Here is a 23,830-nt window from a genome sequence, read left to right on the forward strand (position 1 = left end):
CTTTCTTCATAGGGAAGTCGTCCCATCCCCACTATCATTTTAGTCGCCCTTCTCTGCACCTTTTCCAATTCTACTATATCTTTCTTGAGATGCGGCGACCAGAATTGAACACAATACTCAAGGTGCGGTCGCACCATGGAGCGATACAACGGCATTATAACATCCTCACACCTGTTTTCCATACCTTTCCTAATAATACCCAACATTCTATTCGCTTTCCTAGCCGCAGCAGCACACTGAGGAGAAGGTTTCAGTGTATTATCGACGAGGGTATGAGAGATTCCAGAAATTTGATTATGTCTTGGCCTTCTCTGTCTTCAGGCAGACGAAGGATCCTGAAGTTGTTTCTGCATACTTGATTGATTGTGTCCTCCAAATCTCTTTCTAACTGCATCATTTGGTGGTGTAGGCTTTTTATATTCTCAGAGATAAGCACTTTAGTTTCCAATGTATCTATATGTGTTTGAAATTGGAAAACCTCTGCTGTTAATGGTCCTAATTCCTCTTTTATTACCTGAGTTTAATTTTTGTCTAAATAGAAAGTTTATGATTACTTATTCTATAGTGGATTAGGGTGTATCTGTGTTTGTGAAAAAGACATGGCTTTCAGTTGGCATTGACTGTGCAGGATTGACGATCCATACTATTCTGTCTGGTTTCGTTTAACAATAGGTGAATTGATGTTCTAGTGCTCACTGTAGTGTTTAAGATGCTTTCCTTTTCCTTGTGTGACTCGTAGAAATTACTGCTTATGGCATGGTAGAATTGCTCTATAGGTCCTGAGTGTTTTGTATTCTCGGCATTCCTAGTAGTGGATTTTGGAGGGGAGTGTTAAAAAATTACCAGCCCCGGGTGTCAACTACCCTAGCTATGCCACTGCAGCTGGGCATTGATCAATAGATGATACATTCTCAAGGTTAGGTGGAAAAGGGGGGAGAGAGAAACTGAGAGAAAAGGAGGGGCCAGGAACAAAGTCTTATGCCTAGGTTAATTTTTGGCCACAATCTGCCCCTGTTCCCAAGCTAGGTGATCTGTTATAAAATTACAATTAACATGTGCAAACAACACCTAACACTTTCTAATATGTATTCCAATGTGTGTTACTTGAAAATATGGCAAGATAAAAACATAATGGAGTGAAACAAAATAATAATAAAAAAAAAAGTAAATTATGTTGAGATTTTAAAATGTCATTCTGAAACAAAACAAGCCATATTCCCAGGGCTGCTTACCAATAGGCAAAGGGTGCAGCTGCCCTTGGTCCCTGCATATATGGGGCCCAGCTGTCCCGCTGTCCATGAGTAAATTTAGCCCCAAGTCCGATAGCTCTCTTTTTCTTCTCTGTACCCTCCTCCCTTCCAAATCCTCCATCTCTCTCTCTTCCCCCCACTCTCCCCTATCTCTGCAGTCCTTCATACTTTTTCTCCTGCAACGGCAATTTATACAGACAGACTTCTGCTAGCATCAGGGCCTCTCCTAAGGTGCATCCCACCTACTCTGATGCAACTTCCTGTTTTCTGCATAAGCGTGACACAGCTGAGAGGAAAGGCTCTAACACTGGCAGAAGGTTGCCTACCTTAATCACCAATGCCGGTGTGCAGTGGCAGCCATAAAACAAACAGGATGCAAGGAATTATTAGGAAAGGAATGGTAGATAAGAATATTATAATGCTCAATTTCACTAAAAGGAGCGTGCGTGCAGAACATGAGGGGATGAAAGAGCAGGGCAGGCAATGCAGCAGCGCCGGACACCGGTGCTAAACAAGGCTTCAGCTGGCGGGGGTTGGGGACCTCACCAGCCAAGGTATTTGCTGCGGCAGTGGGTGGGGAGTGGCAGGGCGGCGAGGCAGTTGAGGGCGGCGGCGGGGTGGCAGACCAAAATGTGCCCCCCATCTCGGGCTCTGGCCCCCTCCCACTGCGAGGTCTGGCTATGCCCCTGGGGGGAAGCCACTGCTTGCCCTGGGATCGGTAGCATAGAATCTTGCTACTATTTGGGATTTGGCTAGGTACTTGTGACCTGGATTGGCCACTGTTGGAAGCAGAATACTAGGCTAGATGGACCAGTATAGGCCAGTATGGCTATTCTTATGTTCTAAAAAGTACTGAGGACCATGGAGACAGGGGAGAGAAGCAGGACTCATGCAGAGGAGAGTATGGAATGAGAAAGAGAGAGACTGGATTGGAGGAGGAAAAGAGAGAGGGAGAGATGCAGGACTGCGGGGAGCAGACTGGGGAGAGATGTGGCCCCAAAGTGAGATGAGGTGGGAGGGGGTGAGGAGGAGATGGGAGCACTGAAAGAGACAAGGTAGAAGGTGAATATGGGGAGAGAAAAGATATGCTGGGCATGCAGGGACCATAGGGATAGGGATGCAGTGGGTCAATGGTGCACAGGGAGAGGATAGGGATGGTGGAACAAAGAGATAGTGCTGAAAAATGGGAGGGGGGATAGGAACATAAAGGGACAATGTTGGAAAAGGAGGGCGATGGGAACACAGGGATGCAATGCTGGAAAAGGGAGGGTGAAGAGGACACATGGGGATAATGCTGGAAGAGGGCAGAGATGGGGATGCAGGGGAGAGATGGGGACACCAAGAGGTTAGAGGCCAGAAAGTAGGGGGAAGAGATGATGGACACAGAGGTCAGATGCCAGAAAAGAGGGGAGATGGAGACAGAGAGGGCAGATGCTGGAAAACAGGGGAGAAGGGTACACAAAGAGGCAGATGCTGAACATAGATGTGCAGAGGAAGGAAGGATAGTAGACATGAGAGAGCAGAAATACCAGATAGATAGGAGATCCTGCAAAGACAGAAAAAAAAAACGGAGAAAAACAGAAGTGAGACACTGGGATCAAAGCTGCTTGGTTGCTATATTATTTAAATATGGTGGGAGTGTTTTTCTCTACTGGGACTGAGGGTGGAACTGCTCTCTCACTAGCTATTTTTATCTCTGGGGTTAGGAAGGGAGGTTGGGGTTTGTCTGATTTACCCCTATAAATTAAGAACAAAGTAACCTCCCTCCACATGGTGGAGACATTGAAACAAAACACGTGTATGAACTGCTGAAGAAATGTAGAGGAAGATTATCAAGACGTCACCCCTTAGTCCAGCATTCAATCAAAGAATCCACAGTGAGACTAACATTAAAATAAGAAGAAACAAATTCAATTGTATAATTTCTTTAAAGCAGACTTCATTGAATCATAGGTATTCCAAAAATTTGTTTTCCTTTATAATTCAATAGAATGACATATAGAAGTTTCTTACTTTTTGCCTTTAGGTCCTATACCACCAGTCCCATCACGTCCATCGTCTCCCTTAGAATTTAAAAAACAATGTTAAAATAGATTTCAGAATGAGGTGCATCATAGTTATATTTTTCATATTCTTTATAATTTGTTTCCATCCAACCTTTTGCATTCCTATTTAATCATAAATGTACTATAACTTATTGCTTATAAGATAGGAAAACTACAAGAGTAAACACAGCTTTGGATTTTGGGTTGAAGAAGCCCTGTGACGAGCCTTGGAGACGGAGATTATCATTCATTTACTTGGGTGATAGGACTTTAACATACAATTTCCTACACATGAAAGCATAACTGCATGTCTAAATAATAAATTTAGCTTCTGAAAAGTAGAGGAACAATATTTTACTGGATATTAACAGAGATAAAAATGAACTACTATGCTTGAATTTTCTCCCAAATCATTGTCTGCATTAATTTTAATGACCATTTTACACAGACATTGAGACAGGAATTATGATGTCCAGGTCAGGCATGCTCAATTTTGTCTGCATTATACATAAAGCTCTGCTGAATGCAGATTTTTTTGTGAAATATACATCCAAGGGTATGTAGGAGTGCATCTGTGTTTTACCAGCAATAGGTGCAGCCGATTTACAAATATATATGTTGAAAAATAAGCAGTTGCAACCCAGCATCTTCCATGTAGAAGTGCTGACACTTCCATGTGGAAGTGGCAATTTCGCAATTTCCATGTGTAAGTGATACTACCTTCCACGTGTAGCCATCCTGTTTAGAAACCTATATGTATAAGGCTTACCAGTCAAACAGTAAGGCTGCAATTGTTTTTCCATTTTGAAGGTAGAAATAAAAAATGAGGGATTAAGGTGAATTACTCCTTAGGGGCCTTTTACAAAGGCGTGTAGGTGCCTATGCACATCCAACATGCGTCAAATTGGCACTACCATCCAGCTACCACGGGGCCCTTACCTGGAGTAATCAGCAGTTGGTGAGCGCTGCACAATTACCGCCCAGTTAGCACATGAAACCTTACTACTGTCAATGGATGGCATTAAGGTCTCAGGGCGAAAATGGACGCCTGCTGGTTTTCATTTTGACACACGTCCATTTTCTGGCACATTAAAAAATCCTCTTTTTTCCAGGCGCACTCAGGAAATAGACCAGCGAGAGGCCAAAACACATGCCTACACCAGCTCAGGCCACTTTTGGGTGCGCCTTAGTAAAAGAGCCCCTTAATTTCTTGTATAAAGCTCTGGCCAAAATGAGCACTCTGAGATAACGCAAACTTGACAGGGAAATTCTGTTCTATATAAGTGTATTCCCATTGTAAAATAGTGAATACACTTAGCCCACCCAAACCATACCTCCAGCATACCCCCTCAAACTCTGCATGTACATTTCCATATGTAAATAGTAACTTTCTGAAACTACAATTTAGATGTGTATATGATTTACACATGTAAACAACATCTGTAATATAACCGGCTATCTGCCAATTTTCAGCATAAGATTGGCGGCTATATTTGGCCATTTGAATACCTGGGATATCTTTGGCTGGTTCAAACTTAACCAGCCTGCACTTTGGTATTATATAAATGCAAATAATAAATAAATGTTGCAAAAGGGCAACCAGAAATGTTTGCCTTTATGCTAATGAAACCAAAATCTGCAACACAGTAGGTACCCTGTCTCCGCAAGGGCGGGACCAGAACTGAGAGAGAGAGAGAGAAGGGAAAACAACTAAGCATCGAGCCGAGCCTGCATGCTTTTTACCGCTGCTGCCGCCCTAACCCCAACGAGGTAAGATAGATGACTTAAAATTCAGAGGGAGGGGGCCTGGAACAGGAAGGGAGGGGGGACCCTGTAACTGGGAGGGGGGACCCTGTAACTGGGAGGGAGGGGGGAAGGGGGGGACCCTGGAACTCAGAGGGAGGGGGGGACCCTGGAAGGGAGGGAGGTGGGACCCTGGAACTCAGAGGGAGGACCCTGGAATTCAGAGGAAGGGAGGGAGGGAGGGGGGACGAGGGAGGGAGAGGGGGGAATGCACCACCTGTAAAAAAAAAAAAAAAAATTCAGCACCCCCAATCATTTTGAAAAGTTGGCTCCTATGCCCTCACATACCCTCCCCCTTAGCTCAACCCATTCCTGACTGAGCACCTGCTGTGCCAGGGTACACCTCCTGGGACAAAAAGTCTTCAATAGCATGCTCTCACCCTGCCCAATGTTTCACCAGATACTTAAAAGGTTAAAGGGTGAAGAACCACAGCATTACATGTGCATTTGAATCCTTATACCGTGTGCATTTGAATCCTTATGTCGAGCCATCCACTGCAGGGGTTAATGGTCAGGGACCAGCAGAAAGTTTCGGCCCAACAGATAGTACTGGAATGTCTCCAGGGCCCACTTGACCACGAGAGCCTCCATTTCAATCACCGCATAGTTCTCTTTCTCAGGAACAGCTTCCGGCTAACGTATGCCACCTGGTGGTCTTACCCATCCACTTTCTGGGCCAGAATGGCTCCAAGCCCAACCTCTGAGGCATCAGTCTGTACGATAAAGGGCCGGTTAAAATCCAGGCTGACCAGCACTGGCTCTGAGCAAATAGCCTTCTTCAGAATTTGGAAGGCCTTATCCAACTCCTCGGTCCAGTGTATTGTAAATATAGAAAATATAGAAAAAAAGAAGCCTTTACCTTGCCCCCCCTTTCCCAGAGAGGGAGGCATCTTGCAAAGGACAGGGAGGTAAAGAGGGCTCAGGGCAGCCCAGAAACAGTGATCCAAATGGAGACTGGCACTGACACCTTTTAGTTAAAATGTTTAAAGTGTTTAAAATGCTCCAGCACTGTTATAAAACTAAGAACTCAGGTGCCCATAGGTGCCAGAGGTGTGCTCTGACATTCTTTGTTGAAGTTTTAACGATAAAATGTTACAAATTGTGAGTTTCCTGGTTGGGGCTTAAATGTTCAAGTTTTCACAGACACTCTGATGCAGTAAGATGGTGTGAGAGGTTTAAGAGTCAGACAAAGGAAAGGAGCTTTACTATTGAAATTGTATGAGTTTGTAACTGTGGGGGGATGAGCAACAGTGAGGTCTGTTACAAGGCTCCTGATTGGCTATCGGAGGCCCCAGGGAAAGCTGGGAGCTTGAGGGGCATGTAAGGCAAGCTTGAGGGGCAGTGTGGAAGGCAGCAAATAGGAGTCAGGACCTAGTAAAGGGCATGAATTTGGACCAATGAGGTGGCAGGAGGCAGCCTGACCCATAGATTGGCATGGATTTCAAGCCAATCCAGGGGGCAGGAGGGGGTAGAACAGCAGAAAAAGATTAGCAAGCCCAGAGGCAACCTGGGAAGGAGAAAGGCAAGCCCAGTGTTGCCAGGGCTGTGGGTTTCTCGCCCAAATGGGCTCCTTTCCGCGAGCCGCTGTGGCTTTTGCACGCCACGTGTGGGTTGCGGGATTTTGGCCGGCGGTTTTTTCGCCCACTGTGGTTTTTTCCCCCGCGGCCAGTACAAGCCCCACGGAGGCGGGCTTAATGACGCCATTTGTATGCAAATGGCCTCATTAATATTTATTAATGATGTCATTCACATGCAAATTGACTTTGTGCAGTTTGGGGCTGGCTTTGGGCATGGCAAAGTTTTTCCATCTGGCAACACTGCTTGCAAAGAGAGGAGGCTGCAAGCATGCCCTGAAAGGAGAAGAGAGAGAAGATCAGGTCCAGGCAGGAGTGTGCTGCAAGCAGGGACAGAGAAGGTCAAGCTCAGGCAAGAAGAGGCAGCTGCAGGCTGGAGGAGAAGATCAAACCCAAGCAGGGGTGTGCTGCCGGCTGAAAGAGAAGGACCCACTCACGAGCCCCAGATAGAGAGAGAGAACTGGTGAGTCCTGTAAGGGGCTGGGCACTGAAGCAGACAGGAACAGAGGAGAAGGAGAAGGGGGTCTAGAGCAAGCAGTGGGCAGAAGAGGAGCCGAACTGCAGGAGAACAGGTGAGCTGAGGCCAAGAAGAGGAGCTGTAGCAGTAGCCACAGAGGCCATTCCGCAGGCAGAGAGAGAAGCAGAGGAGGAAGAGGGACCGTACTGGGGAGCTGGGACACATTGGGAGCAGCGCAGAGCTGAAGAGAGAGCAGCGTAATAAGGACCCTGAATCCCCGAGAAGTCCACCCAGCGCATCCCTCCGTGTGTGTGCTTGCCTGTCCAGAGAGGAGAAAGCCAGCCATGTGGTTGCCTGTCCTGTAAAGAAGAGGCCTATCCAGAAAGGGAAGAAACCCCACAAAGAGAGAGAGAGAGACCCCCACCCCCTGCACTGAGTGTTCAGACTCCAAAGGAACTGTTTTTAGAGTGTCTGCCAGCGTGAGTGTCTGCCTCAGGAGGATCCAGCACAGAAGCCTGCTGGTTCAAGTGTCCACACCTAAGCAAGCGTGCCCTGTAGAAGGAGTTGCCCAGCCTAAGCCTTGAGCCCTGTGAGTGCCTGCAGTTAACGGCCTGCCTTTAGGAGGTTTAGTTTAGCAGTCCATCAGTTTGAGTAGAGGGTGTATAACAAAATAAAAGGGGTCATGTTTTGGGAGGGCTAGATAGGAATTTCCCTTGCTTATCTTTTTGTTTGAAGTTAGTTAGCTCACAAGGACCCTTGCCAAAGAAATACTGATTAAGGTTAGCACCCACAACGAGCACAGGGAGTCAGGATTTTCATTTTTTGAGTTCTTTGAGTCAGAGAAGTAGGTATCCTGGAGTTCCTGAGCCGGTGAGCTGACCTCACCAACCAAGGAGACGTGGATTTGGAGAAGACCAATGTACTCAATGCAAGACAGCAGCGATGCTAGTGAAGATTTGATACACCGGTTAACATTATTGTGTGCACACAAATTGAAAAAAAAAAAAAAGAGCACTGGAGAGTCTCAAGACCGTGTGGGACTATCTGGAGGCCACTGGATGTCAGTGCTATGACAGTTTTTACCGTCTGGCAGACGCAGTCTATGGAACTCACAGACCCAAGAATGTACAGAGGACTATAACTAATTACTTCAAGTAAGCCTAACGTCAGTTAACGGAGACTGTATACCGTACGTTGTGATAAACACAGTGCCTGCCCTTACAGGAGGAGGCCGCCAGGTGGCGCTCTCCCATTGAAAACCTAAAAATGCCCATTCTGGCCACTAGAGGGAGCTTTAGAGTATAGTCCATGGTAGTGACCAGAAGGAACAGCTAGGGGGTGCTCCTGGCATAGGACTTGTACTGCCCTGGGAGGCCACCAGGGGGACTCTGAGTGGAAGCTGGAAAGGTGGAGGGAGTTCTGGGTGCGGACCTTTCTGGAAGCAGGGGGAGAGGCCTAAAGAGAGGTGGGAATGGATTATTGGGCACCCCTATAAAAAGCACCCTCTAGCCAAGGGAGGGGAGAGAAGATGGGGGAACCTGCAACACCCAGAACTGGAGAATTATGGGCCCGGGACTGAAGAGAGAGGCTGGCGGAAGTGGTGCTGAGGAGGGAGATCGGAGAGGATTCCCTCAAAGGGCAAAGAGGTACTTACCTGGTAGGGTTATGAACAATTGCTACTGAAGTGTTTAAAAGAACAAACAGCTGTGGGGTGGAGGATAGGACTATACAGTCAATGTGAGTGAAGAAAGTCCTATCCAGGGGTGGTGGCTGTTTTACACTGAGACCCAGGTCTCCCACAGTAGATGGGCTCAGTGAGAGAATTTGTACTAGATGACTAACGGCTGGAAGAAGTGAGTTCCCAAGACTGCCGTATAGTTCAATAAATTGAATTTGCATTTGATGACTGTCTCATTTGCATGTATGTGAAGGCTGGAGAATCCTAGTTGAAGTTCCAGGAGAGTGCGAGGGGTCACAGCCCGTGGATCAGAGGGGTGACCGGGGCACACTGAACGGGACAGGGGAGGATTCCCAGCCGAAGGAAGACATGCCTGAGCAGTCACCCTGAATAAGGCAGAAGCCCCAGATATAGAGGTGGGTGCTTGCAAGTGACTAGGAGAAGACCAGCCAAAATCCTGCTCAGGAGCCCCGGGCCAATGAGGCTGGGTGGAGAGCAGGAAGGGCACATGGCTTTACAGATTGCCCTGAAGCCAAGTACCAGGGAGCTTGAAGAGAGCTTAGTTGAAGAATATGCTGAGGTGGGGAAGATAAAGGAACCCCTTGTGTTTTGAACTGTTTGTTTCGGTGCTTTGCTTGCTGGACTTATTCTGAAGGGAGGGGGGGAAGATAAAGGAAACCCCCTGGTTTGAACTGTTTGCTTCTGTGCTGTTTTTGCTGGAGTTACTAGGGATTTACCACAGAGTGAACTGCTTTGATTGGAAGTCTGTGGCTGAGCAGTTTGCCTGGCCAATTGCAATACATAGCTTGGCTTGGGGGACAAGGGAACTCCGAGGAGACTAGTAAGTGAGACCCCGGCCAGCAGAGGGCTGCATTTCTGAATCACCCAGTGGCCGGGAGCTTTACAAATGGTGGCAGTGGTGGGATGTACAGCGGACGTCCACGCAGAAGGCAGACAGACCCAGTCGGAGGAGTTCCAGAGTCCAGAGACCAGACGAGTGGCCAGAGTGTGAAGGTGGTGTCCAGGAGGTTCCTGAAGCCCGTCGAGGGGGCCAACGCTGACAAAGGCGCATTACTCGCCTACCCAGGTAAAGGGTACCTAGGGGGGAGGCGAGGGAGGATCCAGTAAACTGAGAAGAGCAGTTCATGTAAATGATAGAAAGGCTTGTTCTTGTGGAGATTCTGGTACGAGTTTAAGAAGTAGAGAGCAAGTGTAGGACCAGGGAAAAAGACAGTCCGCACTTGGATATCTCTCTTGTGTTGCAGGCTGCATCCCAACAGACGGTCGAGGAGGACGTCGGAGCCATGGGAGGGCGGAGACGGTTCAGACCGAAGAGAAAAGTCCAGAGGCCCGAGGAGCCGGAGCCCAAGTCGCCAGCAGAAGGAATGGACATGGCAGAGTTGGACACCATGATCCAGGTTCTGGGACTTGGAGGGGGACTGTGTTCAGAGACTGTTGGGACATTGTTTAAGCCTGGAGGGGTGTCTGGGGAAGACAGGACCTCGAGGAATAGAGAAGTGATTGAGCCAGAGTGTGACCAATGTGGGGAAATGGGCCATGTTGGAGAGTGGTGTCTGGCAGTAGGCAGTTCAGAGGATGAACTGGGAGACTGGGAGGAGATAAGGAATCCTACAGTCGGTTGGTTGGGGTTAAGTAACATGGCAGGCAAGAGGAAGCCCAAAGGCCATGGGAGTCGGGAGGTAACCCATTCCTCAGGGGCAGACTGCATGGGTAGGCCGGGAACCCAAAGGGAAAGAGGTGTCTGCAGGGAAGAGGGTCAGGAGGAACCCGCTGCAGGGAAAGCACCCAATGTCCCAGGGAGAGGGGTGGCCACAAACCTGAAAAGTGCCAAGAGGGAGGAGGGGTGCCGGGACAAGGAAGGAAAGCCCCAGTTGCAGGATAGTGAAAGTCCTGGTAAGAAGGGTAAACCCTCTAGGAAAGGGAAAGGGGGTGTAGGCCCAGGTGAAAACTTCCCAGGTAACAGGATAAAGAGTAGTCCTGATTGTGGAGGGGAAGTCAATGTACACTGTGAGCAGGGGGGCGAGACAGCTGAAGATAAAGTAGGCTGCCCATGCTACGGTGAGGACCGGGCAGTATTTCCATGGGGTGGGGAACCAGGGAGCGTTGCCCCAAGGGAGAAATACTGGGAGGCCCGGGAAAAGAATGAGAACCTGCTGTTAAAATCCCTTACAGAAAATGTCTGGCAGTTAGAAGGGGAATTACAGGCCCTTGGTAAACCGGGGCAAGTCTATAGGCACCCGGAGCAATGTCTGAGGGAGGTCCTGGAACTAAATAAAGGACTAATGGTAACTTTAGTGGGCCATATACAGCAGCAGCAGGAGGCGTCCCAGAAGGCGATGGAGAATAGTCTGAGGGAGAATGAACAGAGATGGGTCCTATTCGAGTCAGCTTGTAAGGAGAAGATGGCTGCTTCAATGCAGGCCTTAGAGGCCAAACTGGCAGAGTCCCTTAGGCAGAGGGAAGGCTGTGAGGCACTGCTAGCCGCGGTTAGGGCTGAGCTGCGCACAGAAGTTAAGCTAAGGGAGGAAAGGGAAGCAGAAGTAGCCCAGCTTACAACTACCCTGAAAGAGACCCAAGCCTTGAGGGAGACCCAATTAGCTAAGCTGCAGTCCACACATGAACAGGAGATAAGGGACCTCACAGACAAATTGCAACAAGACCAGGAGCAGAGGGTATCCCTAATTAAAGCTGAGTTCCAGAATGCTCGTCAGGAGTGGCATGAAGAGCGAGAGGCCCTGAGGGAAACTATTAGGGAGAGGGGTAAACTACAGCACACAGCTATGAGAGCTGAGGGGGAGTTTAACCCAGGTAAAGGCTTGGCTGGGAGAATTAAAGGGCCAGCAGGAAAGCCAGCTGAGGGAAGTACAGCAGGGGTATGATAGAGCTGTGGTAGAGTTAATGGTGGCCTGGCAGCAGACCCAAGCTGAGTGAGCTGTAGAGAGACAGCAAGCCAAAGAGACCGCAGAAAGATGCAGGGAGGCCATGGAAGAGAAGTGCAGAGTGCTGACCCTAGCAGTTGATGTGCTCTTCCAGGATGGGCAAGGGAGGTTGAAAGAGCTTCAGGAAGCCCACTCCTGCATTGTAGCCCTACAGGAGAAGCTCAAGGGGAAGGAGCGACCAGGAGGGGTCAGTCCACTCCTACCCAGGAGTAAGGGTCAGGATAGGGAGAGTCAGAAGGACCCAGGAGGGGTTAAATTAAGTAAACCCCTGCCCAAGGGTCAAGATAGGGAGAGTCAGAAGGACTCTGTTAGAACCACAGGAAGAGATGGTGTAAAGTTTAAAGTGGGTGAGAAACCCCAGAAGGGCAAGCAGAAAAGGGAAGAAGCTGCCCAGGGGAGGGAAAGGTTCAGGTCCCAGAAGAAAGGGTTGATCCTAGGGCCCAGATACTGCACAATAGAGTTGGAGGATGAAAGAGCTCCTAGGCAGGGGACACCGGCTCAGGAAGGGTGCCAGGGGGAGGCTAGATCACCCAGAGGCTGGGGGGAGGCTTGTGCTAAAAGTGGTTATCCTAGTCCAAAAGGGAGGAATAGGAAACACTTAAAAGTCTCAGGGAAAAGGAGACTTGGAACCCTACACAAAACCCACAGAGGTCAGTCAGGGCCTAGGGGTCGAAGAAGTACAGCCCAGGGTTGTAGAAAGGAAAAGGGTTTGATTAGAAGTTTCCCTGAAGTGCTAGGGGCACTAGGCCTGAGGAAAGTGCACCCAAAACCAAGAGTGAAGAAGGGGGTGTACCCATGGGCTAGGAAAGTAGGGGAAGAGATTAGACGCCGAGGCCTAGGAAGGCGGAGAAAGAAAGGATTAGGGATTTTTGAGTTTCTAGGGGTTACAGAGGAAGGTCCCCTAGAGCAAAGCAGAGCCTTTGTGGTAAGGCGGACCACTGGGTACAAAGCCTTCTTGAGAATCCCTCCTAAGTAATAGGGGAGAGAAGGAACCTGACCCCGAGATGAGTTAGGGGAGTCAGGAATTGCTTCACCTCAAAGAAGAGATTTGAGGGAGCAGCAATATCTTAAGGGTGGGGGTATGTGATAAACACAGTGCCTGCCCTTACAGGAGGAGGCCGCCAGGTGGCGCTCTCCCATTGAAAACCTAAAAATGCCCATTCTGGCCACTAGAGGGAGCTTTAGAGTATAGTCCATGGTAGTGACCAGAAGGAACAGCTAGGGGGTGCTCCTGGCATAGGACTTGTACTGCCCTGGGAGGCCACCAGGGGGACTCTGAGTGGAAGCTGGAAAGGTGGAGAGAGTTCTGGGTGCGGACCTTTCTGGAAGCAGGGGGAGAGGCCTAAAGAGAGGTGGGAATGGATTATTGGGCACCCTATAAAAAGCACCCTCTAAGCCAAGGGAGGGGAGAGAAGATGGGGGAACCTGCAACACCCAGAACTGGAGAATTATGGGCCCGGGACTGAAGAGAGAGGCTGGCGGAAGTGGAGCTCAGGAGGGAGATCGGGAGAGGATTCCCTCAAAGGGCAAAGAGGTACTTACCTGGTAGGGTTATGAACAATTGCTACTGAAGTGTTTAAAAGAACAAACAGCCGTGGGGTGGAGGATAGGACTGTACAGTCAATGTGAGTGAAGAAAGTCCTATCCAGGGGTGGTGGCTGTTTTACACTGAGACCCAGGTCTCCCACAGTAGATGGGCTCAGTGAGAGAATTTGTACTAGATGACTAACGGCTGGAAAGAAGTGAGTTCCCCAAGACTGCCGTATAGTTCAATAAATTGAATTTGCATTTGATGACTGTCTCATTTGCATGTATGTGAAGGCTGGAGAATCCTAGTTGAAGTTCCAGGAGAGTGCGAGGGGTCACAGCCCGTGGATCAGAGGGGTGACCGGGGCACACTGAACGGGACAGGGGAGGATTCCCAGCCGAAGGAAGACATGCCTGAGCAGTCACCCTGAATAAGGCAGAAGCCCCAGATATAGAGGTGGGTGCTTGCAAGTGACTAGGAGAAGACCAGCCAAAATCCTGCTCAGGAGCCCCGGGCCAATGAGGCTGGGTGGAGAGCAGGAAGGGCACATGGCTTTACAGATTGCCCTGAAGCCAAGTACCAGGGAGCCTGAAGAGAGCTTAGTTGAAGAATATGCTGAGGTGGGGAAGATAAAGGAACCCCTTGTGTTTTGAACTGTTTGTTTCGGTGCTGTGCTTGCTGGACTTATTCTGAAGGGAGGGGGGGGGGGGAGATAAAGGAAACCCCCTGGTTTGAACTGTTTGCTTCTGTGCTGTTTTTGCTGGAGTTACTAGGGATTTACCACAGAGTGAACTGCTTTGATTGGAAGTCTGTGGCTGAGCAGTTTGCCTGGCCAATTGCAATACATAGCTTGGCTTGGGGGACAAGGGAACTCCGAGGAGACTAGTAAGTGAGACCCCGGCCAGCAGAGGGCTGCATTTCTGAATCACCCAGCGGCCGGGAGCTTTACAACGTATAATAATAAACAGTACTGTACATATGTTTATCAGATGTCAAGCTTCTTTGGGTCACAACGGTTAACTGCACGCTCCGGTTAACGGCATGCATTTCTTTGGTCCCAGACCCTTGCACAGTGCAAACCGCTTAAGTGCAAGGATCTGGGACCAAAGACATGCATGCCGTTAACCGGAGCATGCAGTTAACCGTTGTGACCCAAAGAAGTTTGACATCTGATAAACATATGTACAGTACTGTTTATTATTATATGTACGGTATACAGTCTCCGTTAACTGACATTAGGCTTATTTGAAGTAATCAGTTATAGTCCTCTGTACACTCTTGGGTCTGTGAGTTCCATAGACTACGTCTGCCAGACGGTAAAAACTGTCATAGCACTGACATCCAGTGGCCTCCAGATAGGCCCGCATGGTCTTGAGACTCTCCAGCGCTCTTACAAAAGTGACAGGAGGTTGTTGAATTTCGTCAGCATGTGCCTTACTGCTCATATCTTCATCTGTTTCATCATCAGCCGATGTTGCCTGCGTGTAGGCGCATATCTCGACATCAGTGCTGTCGTCAGCTGTTTGTAGATCTTAATCAACAGCTACATAGCGATGAAACTCCTCTTCAGTAACACTGGCTGGGATGTCAATAACCTGTTCATCTGACACGTTTGCAACAGCTGCACCTGTTTCGTCCCTCTCCACATCCTTAAAGCTTGCCCGCTTGTAGCAGTTCACAATGGTTGCCTGTGTAACATGATTCCAGGCTTCTTTCTGCATAAGTAGGGAATCCAACAGTGATAGATTATGAGCCAGTTCAACAGCACATTTATCCTTCCCAGTCTGGTCATCCATAACGCTCATCAGATGACGTAGCACAAGAGCCCAATAATGTTGTTTGAAATTGGCTATTATGCCCTGATCCAGAGGTTGGATCAGAGAGGTAGTGTTTGGTGGCAGGAAGACCACCTTGACGTTAGACAGTCTGACATCATCCCTGTGTGCAGCACAGTTATCACAAAGCAGCAAAATCTGATGCTTTTATGCCCGCATTCTAGTGTCTAACGTCTTTAGTCACTGCTTCCAAATTTCCCCAGTCATCCATGAATTTGCGTTAGCCTCGTATGACACAGGAAGTCACTTAACTTTCTTGAAGCAACGGGGTTGTTTGCTCTTTCCAATGATGAGGGGTTCCAACTTCTCACTCCCAACCATAGTGCAGCAAAGGAGGATTGTCAGTTGGTCCTTCGATGTTTTACCTCCAGTAGTTTTGGCATGTTTGAATGCAAGTGTTCCCTCAGGAATTGCTCGCCAGTAGAGATAATTTTTGTCAGCTGAAAATGTCACAAGGTGCAAACTCATTCAAGATGGTAGGAAGAACTGAAACAACCCAATTTTCAGCACCAAAGTCATCAGCATCTTGTTTCTCACCATGCTGTTTCTTGAATTTTATGCTGTTCCTTTTCTTCCATCTTTCCAACCATCCAACAGTGGCTTTGAACTCAGTCAGTCCAAGACTTTCTGCTACCTGGTTAGCTTTCTCCATAAGCAGTGGACCACTGACAGGAAACTGTCTGCTCTTGACTTGAGAAAACCACCGAAGAAGAGCATATTCTACCTCCTCAGCTTTTCCCGCACGTTTTCATTTCCATTGTGGATTTGTATTGTTTTGCCAGTCTTCCAGAAGCTGGTCTTTCTGCTTCAAAACACGTGAAATTTGACTGGGATTGACACTATATTCTTTAGCAATAGATGCTTGTCTTTCTTTGTTTTCTAATTTTTTAAGAACTTCTATTCGTTCAGCCAGGGATAAAGTCACAGTTCCACCACTGTGACAACAACGACGACTCCGGTGCATGCTCCAACAACATTCTTTCCCATAATTTGCCTGTGGCAGTTGAAGAGGCGGTAAATTTGAAATCTCTGTTGTCACACGCCAATCGGCTTCCATATTCCATGCACACGCTTATGTGGAGTCTTTCCTGCAGAGGGGCGGTCTTGAACCATGCATATAAGCGAATCTTGCACTTATCAGTGGTGCGCTAAAATGAAGTTTGTCCCCATAGAAATTGATGGTGCCAAAAACGGGACCGAAGTACGGCATGCAGTTAAACAGAGCATGCTGTTATCTGACGTGCACTTAAATGGATATATATATATATGTATATATATCAGATCTGAGTGCAATAATTGGGGTTGTGTACATGTTTGGGATGTTTTATGTTATTGCAGAAGTGGAGTCGGTCTTGGTAACTGTAATTGTAGTTTTGAACATCTTATTGCCTTTGTAACTTATCGCAAAGTATTTAACATCTTACACCATTTTTATTTAATACTATCAAACCTTAACAATTGGTATCAACTTTAAGGAACATAACCAAGTGTTTCTATTTACTTTACCATTTAATAAAATATTTAATATTTTTCTTGTCAAATCCCTTGGTTGTGTGGAGTTTATTTGGGAACCCTATTACCCGCTCCACCACTAGGGGGTTTACAGTATCTTCTCAGGAGTTGTCTTCTGCAGAAGGCAGGTTAGAGATTCTGCTTTTTCAGCAAACCCAGGGATAAACCGGCAGTAATACCCCACGATCATGAGGAAGGTTTGCACTTGTTTCTTTGTATAGGGTACTCTACCTTCTGGATCTGAGGTCTCACTTGTCTTTTCCTGACCGAGTACCCCACATACTGGCCTTCTTGTCCTCCCAAGAAACACTTTTTGGGATTTGATGTCAACCTAGCAATCTACAGACTATCCAAGTACTGCTTCTACTTGGATAAGATGAGACCTCCAATCTTTACTGTAGATGATGTTGTCTGTAGATGATGATGATGCTGGCAGCCATGGGGTTTAAGTAGGTGATCCTTAAGGTGTTGGAAGGTAGCTGGGGTTCCAAGAAGTCCTCTGGATAGTAAGTGGCATAATCCAAAATAACCAGGATATACTTATGTCCACGGATGGTGCCTTCCAGGGGTCCCACGAAGTCCATTGCTATCTGTTCAAATGGGGTGTCAACAAGGGGCATGGGCATGAGAAAGGAATGTGGGACCCTCGCAGGACTACTCAACTGGCAGGTTTGGTAGGACTGGCAAAAAATCCCCACTTGCTTAAATACTCCTGGCCAGAGAAACTAGGCTAAAATCCATTCCCGTGTCTTCTCTTCCCCTAAGTGACCACCTAGCAGGTGACTGTGAGCTAGTTGCATGATTTGCCTATGGTAGGGCTAGGGTACTAATAGCTGCTCTACCTCTTCCCCCTCCAGGGTTCCCTTGGCCACCCTATACAGCAAGTCATTCTTTATCACAAAATAGGGGGGGTGCTACCTTAGTGGGTTCCTGGTTGCCCACAGGTTTCCCATCCACTGCAACAACCCTAGTTCAAGTTGCTCTAAGGGACTCATACTCTGAGTGCATCTTTTGAAATTCCTCGTAGCTCCCTCACTACTCTGTTCAGGTAGACTGTCCAAAGGGTTGGGGTTGTTTGACCCGTCATCTACCTCCTGCTCTAGATCGCCATCTATGGCCGCTCCTAAATTCAGAGAGTTATCGCAGTTTCTCTAAATGCCGCTGGTGGCATTAGGTAACTTTGGATTTTTGACATATAAATCAGGGTACTCCAGTGGAAAGATCTCAGGAAAAGATTCCTCCTCCTTCTTTTGGCCATTGATCAGCCGGGCCCCAGCCCAAAACCACTTTGTAGGTTAGCCAAGGCAAAACTGCTACCTCCAGATGAGCTTGCCCCATGGGTGTTTTACAGGACATTTTATTGGATATTGTCTTTGGTCCCCATGCACACAGGCCAGGATCACAGTTCGTAATTCAGTTATAAATGGTTGAGTACCTCTCTCCGAACAAGAGTCTTGACACTCACAGAGTTCACTAGCACTTGATACAGATGTCCTTCTAGCTCCAGTTGTAACTACAATTTCTATTTCTGGGCCGGGCAGGTTCCACAAAATTGCAGTCATGAGTGGCTATCAAATTCACATCTGTAGCACCTTCCGCTATATCTTGACAGTCTCTTGCTATATGACCTCTTCCCCCACACCTGAAACGGGGGCGGGGGGGGGGGGGGGGAAGGGTCGTGGTATGTTTATGGGGATGAAGGCTTCGATCACTCTCACCCCTTCCTTGGATGCCCTGGTCTGGTCTCTGATCCCTCGGGTGATCCAGTTCAGTTTTCTCTCTTTTCCTCCCAGGACTTCAGTCCAATTTTCTCTCTCTTCCTCCCAGGACTTCCAGGCTGCTTCTTCTCTTTATAAGGTTCTAACTTTGGCTGTGCCTGGTAGAAGGCTTTGGGTGCTACTAACGCACTCTCTGGGGTCAGTTTGGTGTGCTGCCTAAACCATTGCTTCATAGGTAGTGGTAAACCTTCTAGGAACTGCTATAAGAGGGTTGTCACGGCTGTGGCCATGCCCCCGTGACCAGAATCACCTCTTCCTCCGGTGGTCAGGTTCATGTGGCTTTTACGGACTGCCTTCTCCCTGTTTCTCAAACACATTCCAGAGATGATTCCAGCCTTGCTCTGATGTCCCAGCTTCCAAGCCTCACTCCCGAGTCATTTTTATTTATTTATTTATTTATTTATTTAATTTGTATCCCACATTTTCCACCTTTTTGCGGGCTCAGTGTGGCTTACAATACATTATGAATCATGGAAATACAATTTGTTACAACTCGGTTATGGATTACATTGTGATGAGTTATGCGAGACAAAGTCAAAGTATCGTTAAGGAATATAATAATGGAAAAGAGCACTGAAACACTGGAAGGAAATAACGGAAACAAAAAGGGGCAATATATAATAACAGGAAAACATTTGGTATACATTTTCTGTGAGTAAATGTATGAGTGTGGTGAGATTACGGGGGATGAGAATTCAGAAGTGGCTGTATTGATGCATTACTGAACAGTGAGTGTGGGCTTTATGTGTTTTGGTTCTTTCCGTAAATTTTCTCAAAAAGATGGGTCTTCAATAGTTTGCGGAAGGTGGCTTGCTCATAGATCGTTTTCAGGTTGCGCAGCAGTGTATTCCAGAAAAGGTTGACGCGTGCAGCGCCTTGTATTTCAAGCCCTTGCAATTAGGGACGTGGAGGTTGAGGAAAGTTCGGGATGATCTTTTAGCGTTTCTGGGTGGTAAGTCTATTAAATCAGACATGTAGGCTGGGGCTTCACCGTGAATGATTTTGTGGACTAATGTGCATACTTTAAAAGTAATGCGTTCCTTGAGTGGGAGCCAGTGTAGCTTCTCTCGTAAGGGTTTTGCACTTTCATATTTTGGTTTTCCGAAGATGAGTCTGGCTGCTGTATTCTGGGCTGTTTGAAGTTTCCTCAGTATTTGCTCTTTGCAACCTGCGTATAGTGAGTTGCAGTAGTCCAGATGGCTGAGTACGAGGGATTGCACTAGGCTGCGAAAGACGGATCTTGGGAAGAATGGTCTTATTCTTTTCAGTTTCCACATGCAGTAGAACATCTTTTTGGTTGTGTTGTTTGCATGAGTTTCGAGTGTTAGGTGGCGGTCGATAGTGACTCCAAGGATTTTTAACGTTTCTGAGATTGGAAGGTTTAGTTTTGGTGTGTTTATAGCGGTGAATTCATTCGTGTTGTACTGGGAAGTCCCAGTATCCAAGCCTCATTCTGGTGTTTGTGTGCTTCAAGCCTCATTCCTGAGGGCATGACATCATCAGTGAGGGCTCTCTTAAGAAACAATGGGACATTCAAATTTTGCCTTTGCAACAGAGGTCTTCCAGAGTGTTCTGCCCTGTTTGCCTTGCCTTGAGTTCTGCCTTGTCTGCCTTGCCTTATGTTCTGCCTTGTCTACTTTGCCTTGTGTCCTGCTTTGTTTGCCTTGCCTTGTGTCCTGCCTTGCCTCGAGTTCTGCCTTGCTTTGTGCCCTGTCTTCTTTGCCTCGCCTTATACTCTACCGCTTGCCTTGTCAATTTTGTAACGTGTTCCTTCACGCTGTTCATTCCTAGCTTTGCTTCTACTTCATCCTGTCTAGTCCAGTGGCGTAGCCAAGGGTAGGCTTGGGTGGGCCCAGGCCCACCCACTTTGAGCTCAGGCCCACCAGTAGCAGCACACCTATGATGTGGCTGGCAGAGATTCCCAAGCTGAAAACTCCCAACAACTATCCCTCCTGCATACCTTATAAATAGCAGATCTTCGCCTGCAGGAAGCAGCGACTGATACATACTGCTCACACCGGCTCCAAAGCCTTCCCCTCTGATGTATTCCCGCCTATGCAGAAACAGGAAGCTGCATCAGTGGGAAGGATGTGGGGCCAACATGAATACTGTGTATTAGTTGCTGCTTACTGCCAGTGAAAATCTGCTATTTAAAAGGTGTGCAGGAGAGGGGGGATATTTGAGAGACACTGAGGCATATTTTCAAAGCACTTAGCCTTCCAAAATTCCATAGGTTTCTATGGCACTTTGGAAGGCTAAGTGCTTTGAAAATATGCCTCCATGTGGCATGCAGGCAAGAGAAAGAGAGACCAAATCACCTGTGGGATAGGGTGGGGTTCTTCTGCCCACCCATCTTGGGCCCAGGCCCATCCAAAATTGAGAGTCTGGCTACGCCCCTGGTCTAGTCCTGTTCCTGGTTTCCAGTTCCATTAGGGCTTCCCAGCTCCAGTCCAGCATTACATCTCCAGTCTCAGTGTTCCAGCTCTAGTCCAGGTTCCGAGCTACAGCCCACCTTCCAAGCTCCAGTTCTAACATGGGTGATTCGCCTGCTGCTAGACAGTCTCTGGCAGCAGCCCAAGGGCTCACATACCTTCAGTTCATGACAGATTGCAAAGGCTATGAGCTCAGCAGAATCACCTGCCCTACAGATGTTTCAGCAACAAGCTCTCAAGTTTTGGCAACAAGCTCTCCAGTTTCAAGTCCAAATTGCTGCCTCTCTAGACTGGTATTCCACTCCTGATGCCAAGACCAACTTAGTGCTTCTTTTTGGTCCTGGTTCCAGTTCCAGTGCAACTCCTGATTCCAGTATGGGCTCCAGCTCCAGTACAGCTCCTGTTTCCAGTCCTGGTTTCAGTCTTATCGTTTATCATTTATTTATTTACTATACCGTTACTTATTGTACTTTGCAAAGCAGAATGGTTTACATTGTAAAATACAATTTAAAACACAAATATACAAACAAAGAAATCCATTTGTCTTAGCACAAGCTTCAGCTTCCAGTCTGAGATTCGGTTTCCAGCATAGTCTTTGTCTCCAATTCAGTCCCTGCATCCAGTCCAGGATCCAGATCTAGCACAAGCTACAGCTTCTAGCACAACTTTTTCTTCCAGCCCAGCCCAGTTCCAGTTCTGATTCCAGCTCCAACCCAGTTCCTGTTTCCAGTCCGAGCAAGTTCCAGCTTTAGCCTAGTTTCTGATTCCAGTCCGGGTTCAAGTTACAGCACAGTTCCAGATTCCAGTCTGGGTTCCAGTTCCAGCGCAGCTCCTGTTTCTAGTACAGTGGCTACTCTAGCACAGCATCCTGCTTCCTTTGATGCTTATGAACATTGTCACATTGTCTGCTGTCACCTCAGCCACCTCTAGTGTTCGTGATAATGCATCCTGGACCGTTGGGTTACTGGCCATGGCCTGCCTTGAGCTGCAAGTGGTGACAACATCTCCACGTCAGGAGGGCAAGATGCTGTGGATTTCCTCCTAGGAGGAAGGATCCTTCTGAGTAAAAGTTCATCTCTTGCTGTATCCATGACTCAGACCCTGTCCAGCAGTTGTCCTAAGAAGCCTCCTCAACCATAGATGTCTTGTACCATGCTCCTAGATATGGGGTTCAGGACATCCTTGATTCCAGGGGGGGCTATAATCTCGAGGACAGCCCATGGAAGTCCACGGGCTGTGGTATTACCTCAGCTCTGTTCTGAAGCTCCAGTCCTGTTTACAAGATCCAGTCCTGTCTTCAACTCCAGACTTGCTCTCAACTTCCAGTCCTGCAGTCCACGTTCATGCTCCAAATCTCATCAGCAGGTTCCACCGAAGATACCCCTGGAAGCCCAGACCTCCCATGGGGACCATGGGAGCCTTGAGGGCGAGGTACTGTCACAGCTGTGGCTGTGCCCTCCTGTTCAGACTTATAGTCGCCCTTTTGAAAATTAAATTCAGCTACAGTAGATTTCCTTTGTGGGTTCATCCCAGATAGCAGCTCCAATGTGATCATGTTATGATCACTGTTTCGCAGGGGACCCAATACTGTCACCCCTCGCACTATGCCCTGCATGCCACCAAGGACCAGATCCAAAATGGCTCCCCCTCTTGTTGGTTCCTGGACCAGATACTCCAAGAAGCAGGCATTTGTTACGTATAGAAATTTTATCTCCCTGGTACCCCCTGATGTAACATTTATCCAGTCAATATTAAGGTAATTGAAATCACCCATTATTATGGCATTGCCCAATTTGCCAGCTTTCCTAATCTCTGTAAATATTTCTTCATCTGTCTGGTCATTCTGTCCCGGTGGACGGTAGCACAGCCCTAAAAGAATATTTCCCTTCACGCATGGAATTTCTATCCATAATGATTCCACGCTGCTATCTGTTTCATGTGGAATGTTAATTTTATTTGACTCAATTCCCTCTTTAACATATAGCGCAATCCTCCCTCCAATTTGATTCTCTGTATCATTGCGATACAATTTGTACCCTGTTAACATAGAGGGGCATAATTGAAAGGGACGCCCAAGTTTTCCTGGGGACGTCCTCGCAGGACGGCTCCAGCAAGGGGCAGGGAAACCCGTATTATCGAAACAAGATGGGCGTCCATCTTTCGTTTCAGGGGACGCCCAAATCAGCAAATTTAGGTCGACCTTAGAGATGGTCGTTGTCAGGATTGCTGGAGGTCAGGATTGCTAGGATTGCTGGACATACTTAAATTAATATGAAAACCAACTTGACATAATATTAAACCAGCTTCTGACTGCTGATAAATCCTCTCCTCCATCAGGAATCAGTAAGGATGGCAAAATAAACCAAATGGTGCTCAGTGGCCTGCTAGCCCTGTGTTGTCTTAATTACTCCTGATTAACATACCTTTTGTCCTCCCTGGGCATCTGGGAGCAGAGCTCTCTGTGAGAACAAAGGAAGCCAGACAGTGAGGCTCCAGGACTAGTAACTTCAAAACGGTACAACCTGTGAAAATGCTCCATTTTCCTGACTTCAGAAAGTAATCTGGAGTTTTGTAAAGGAAATAACTGGGAAGGAGAGAAGTTTTTTTTATCTCTCTCTGTTCCTGTTCCCTCTCTGTTCTTATTAGGTATAAAGCAGAAGCACATGGCTCTGGTCAGGGCACTTCTCTCTCTTTCTTTCCCTCTGCCCACCACCATCTTGAGCCCCAGAGCACTGGGCTCTGGAGGCTGGCAGTTTTTCTCTCTTTCCCTCTCTCTGCACAGGACTCTGCTGGGGGCTTTATTTCTTCTTCATTTTCTTCCTCTGCAAACCTCCATCTTAAAAAAAAAAACCCTGCTGTTTAGCGGAGAACTCTAACACCCCACGGGAGAATACAGGTATAGAAGAAAGTGGGATGTTTGACCACGGAAGTACAAGACCTGGAGAGATAGATCTTTAAAATACTTGTTTATTGATGAA

General features: G+C 47.6%; 1 protein-coding gene across 1 annotated transcript in view; it reads right to left on the reverse strand.

The window, feature by feature from the left end:
* The window catches only part of COL6A3 (collagen type VI alpha 3 chain), a 722,910-nt gene that overhangs the window by 215,416 nt on the left and 483,664 nt on the right, over positions 1–23,830 (reverse strand). Inside the window, 2 exon segments of the mRNA XM_030209050.1 lie at position 1,497; positions 3,264–3,313. Coding sequence (XP_030064910.1) covers position 1,497; positions 3,264–3,313 — 51 coding nt within the window.

This window comes from Microcaecilia unicolor, chromosome 7 (genome assembly GCF_901765095.1).
Source record: "Microcaecilia unicolor chromosome 7, aMicUni1.1, whole genome shotgun sequence".
Lineage (NCBI taxonomy): Eukaryota > Metazoa > Chordata > Amphibia > Gymnophiona > Siphonopidae > Microcaecilia > Microcaecilia unicolor.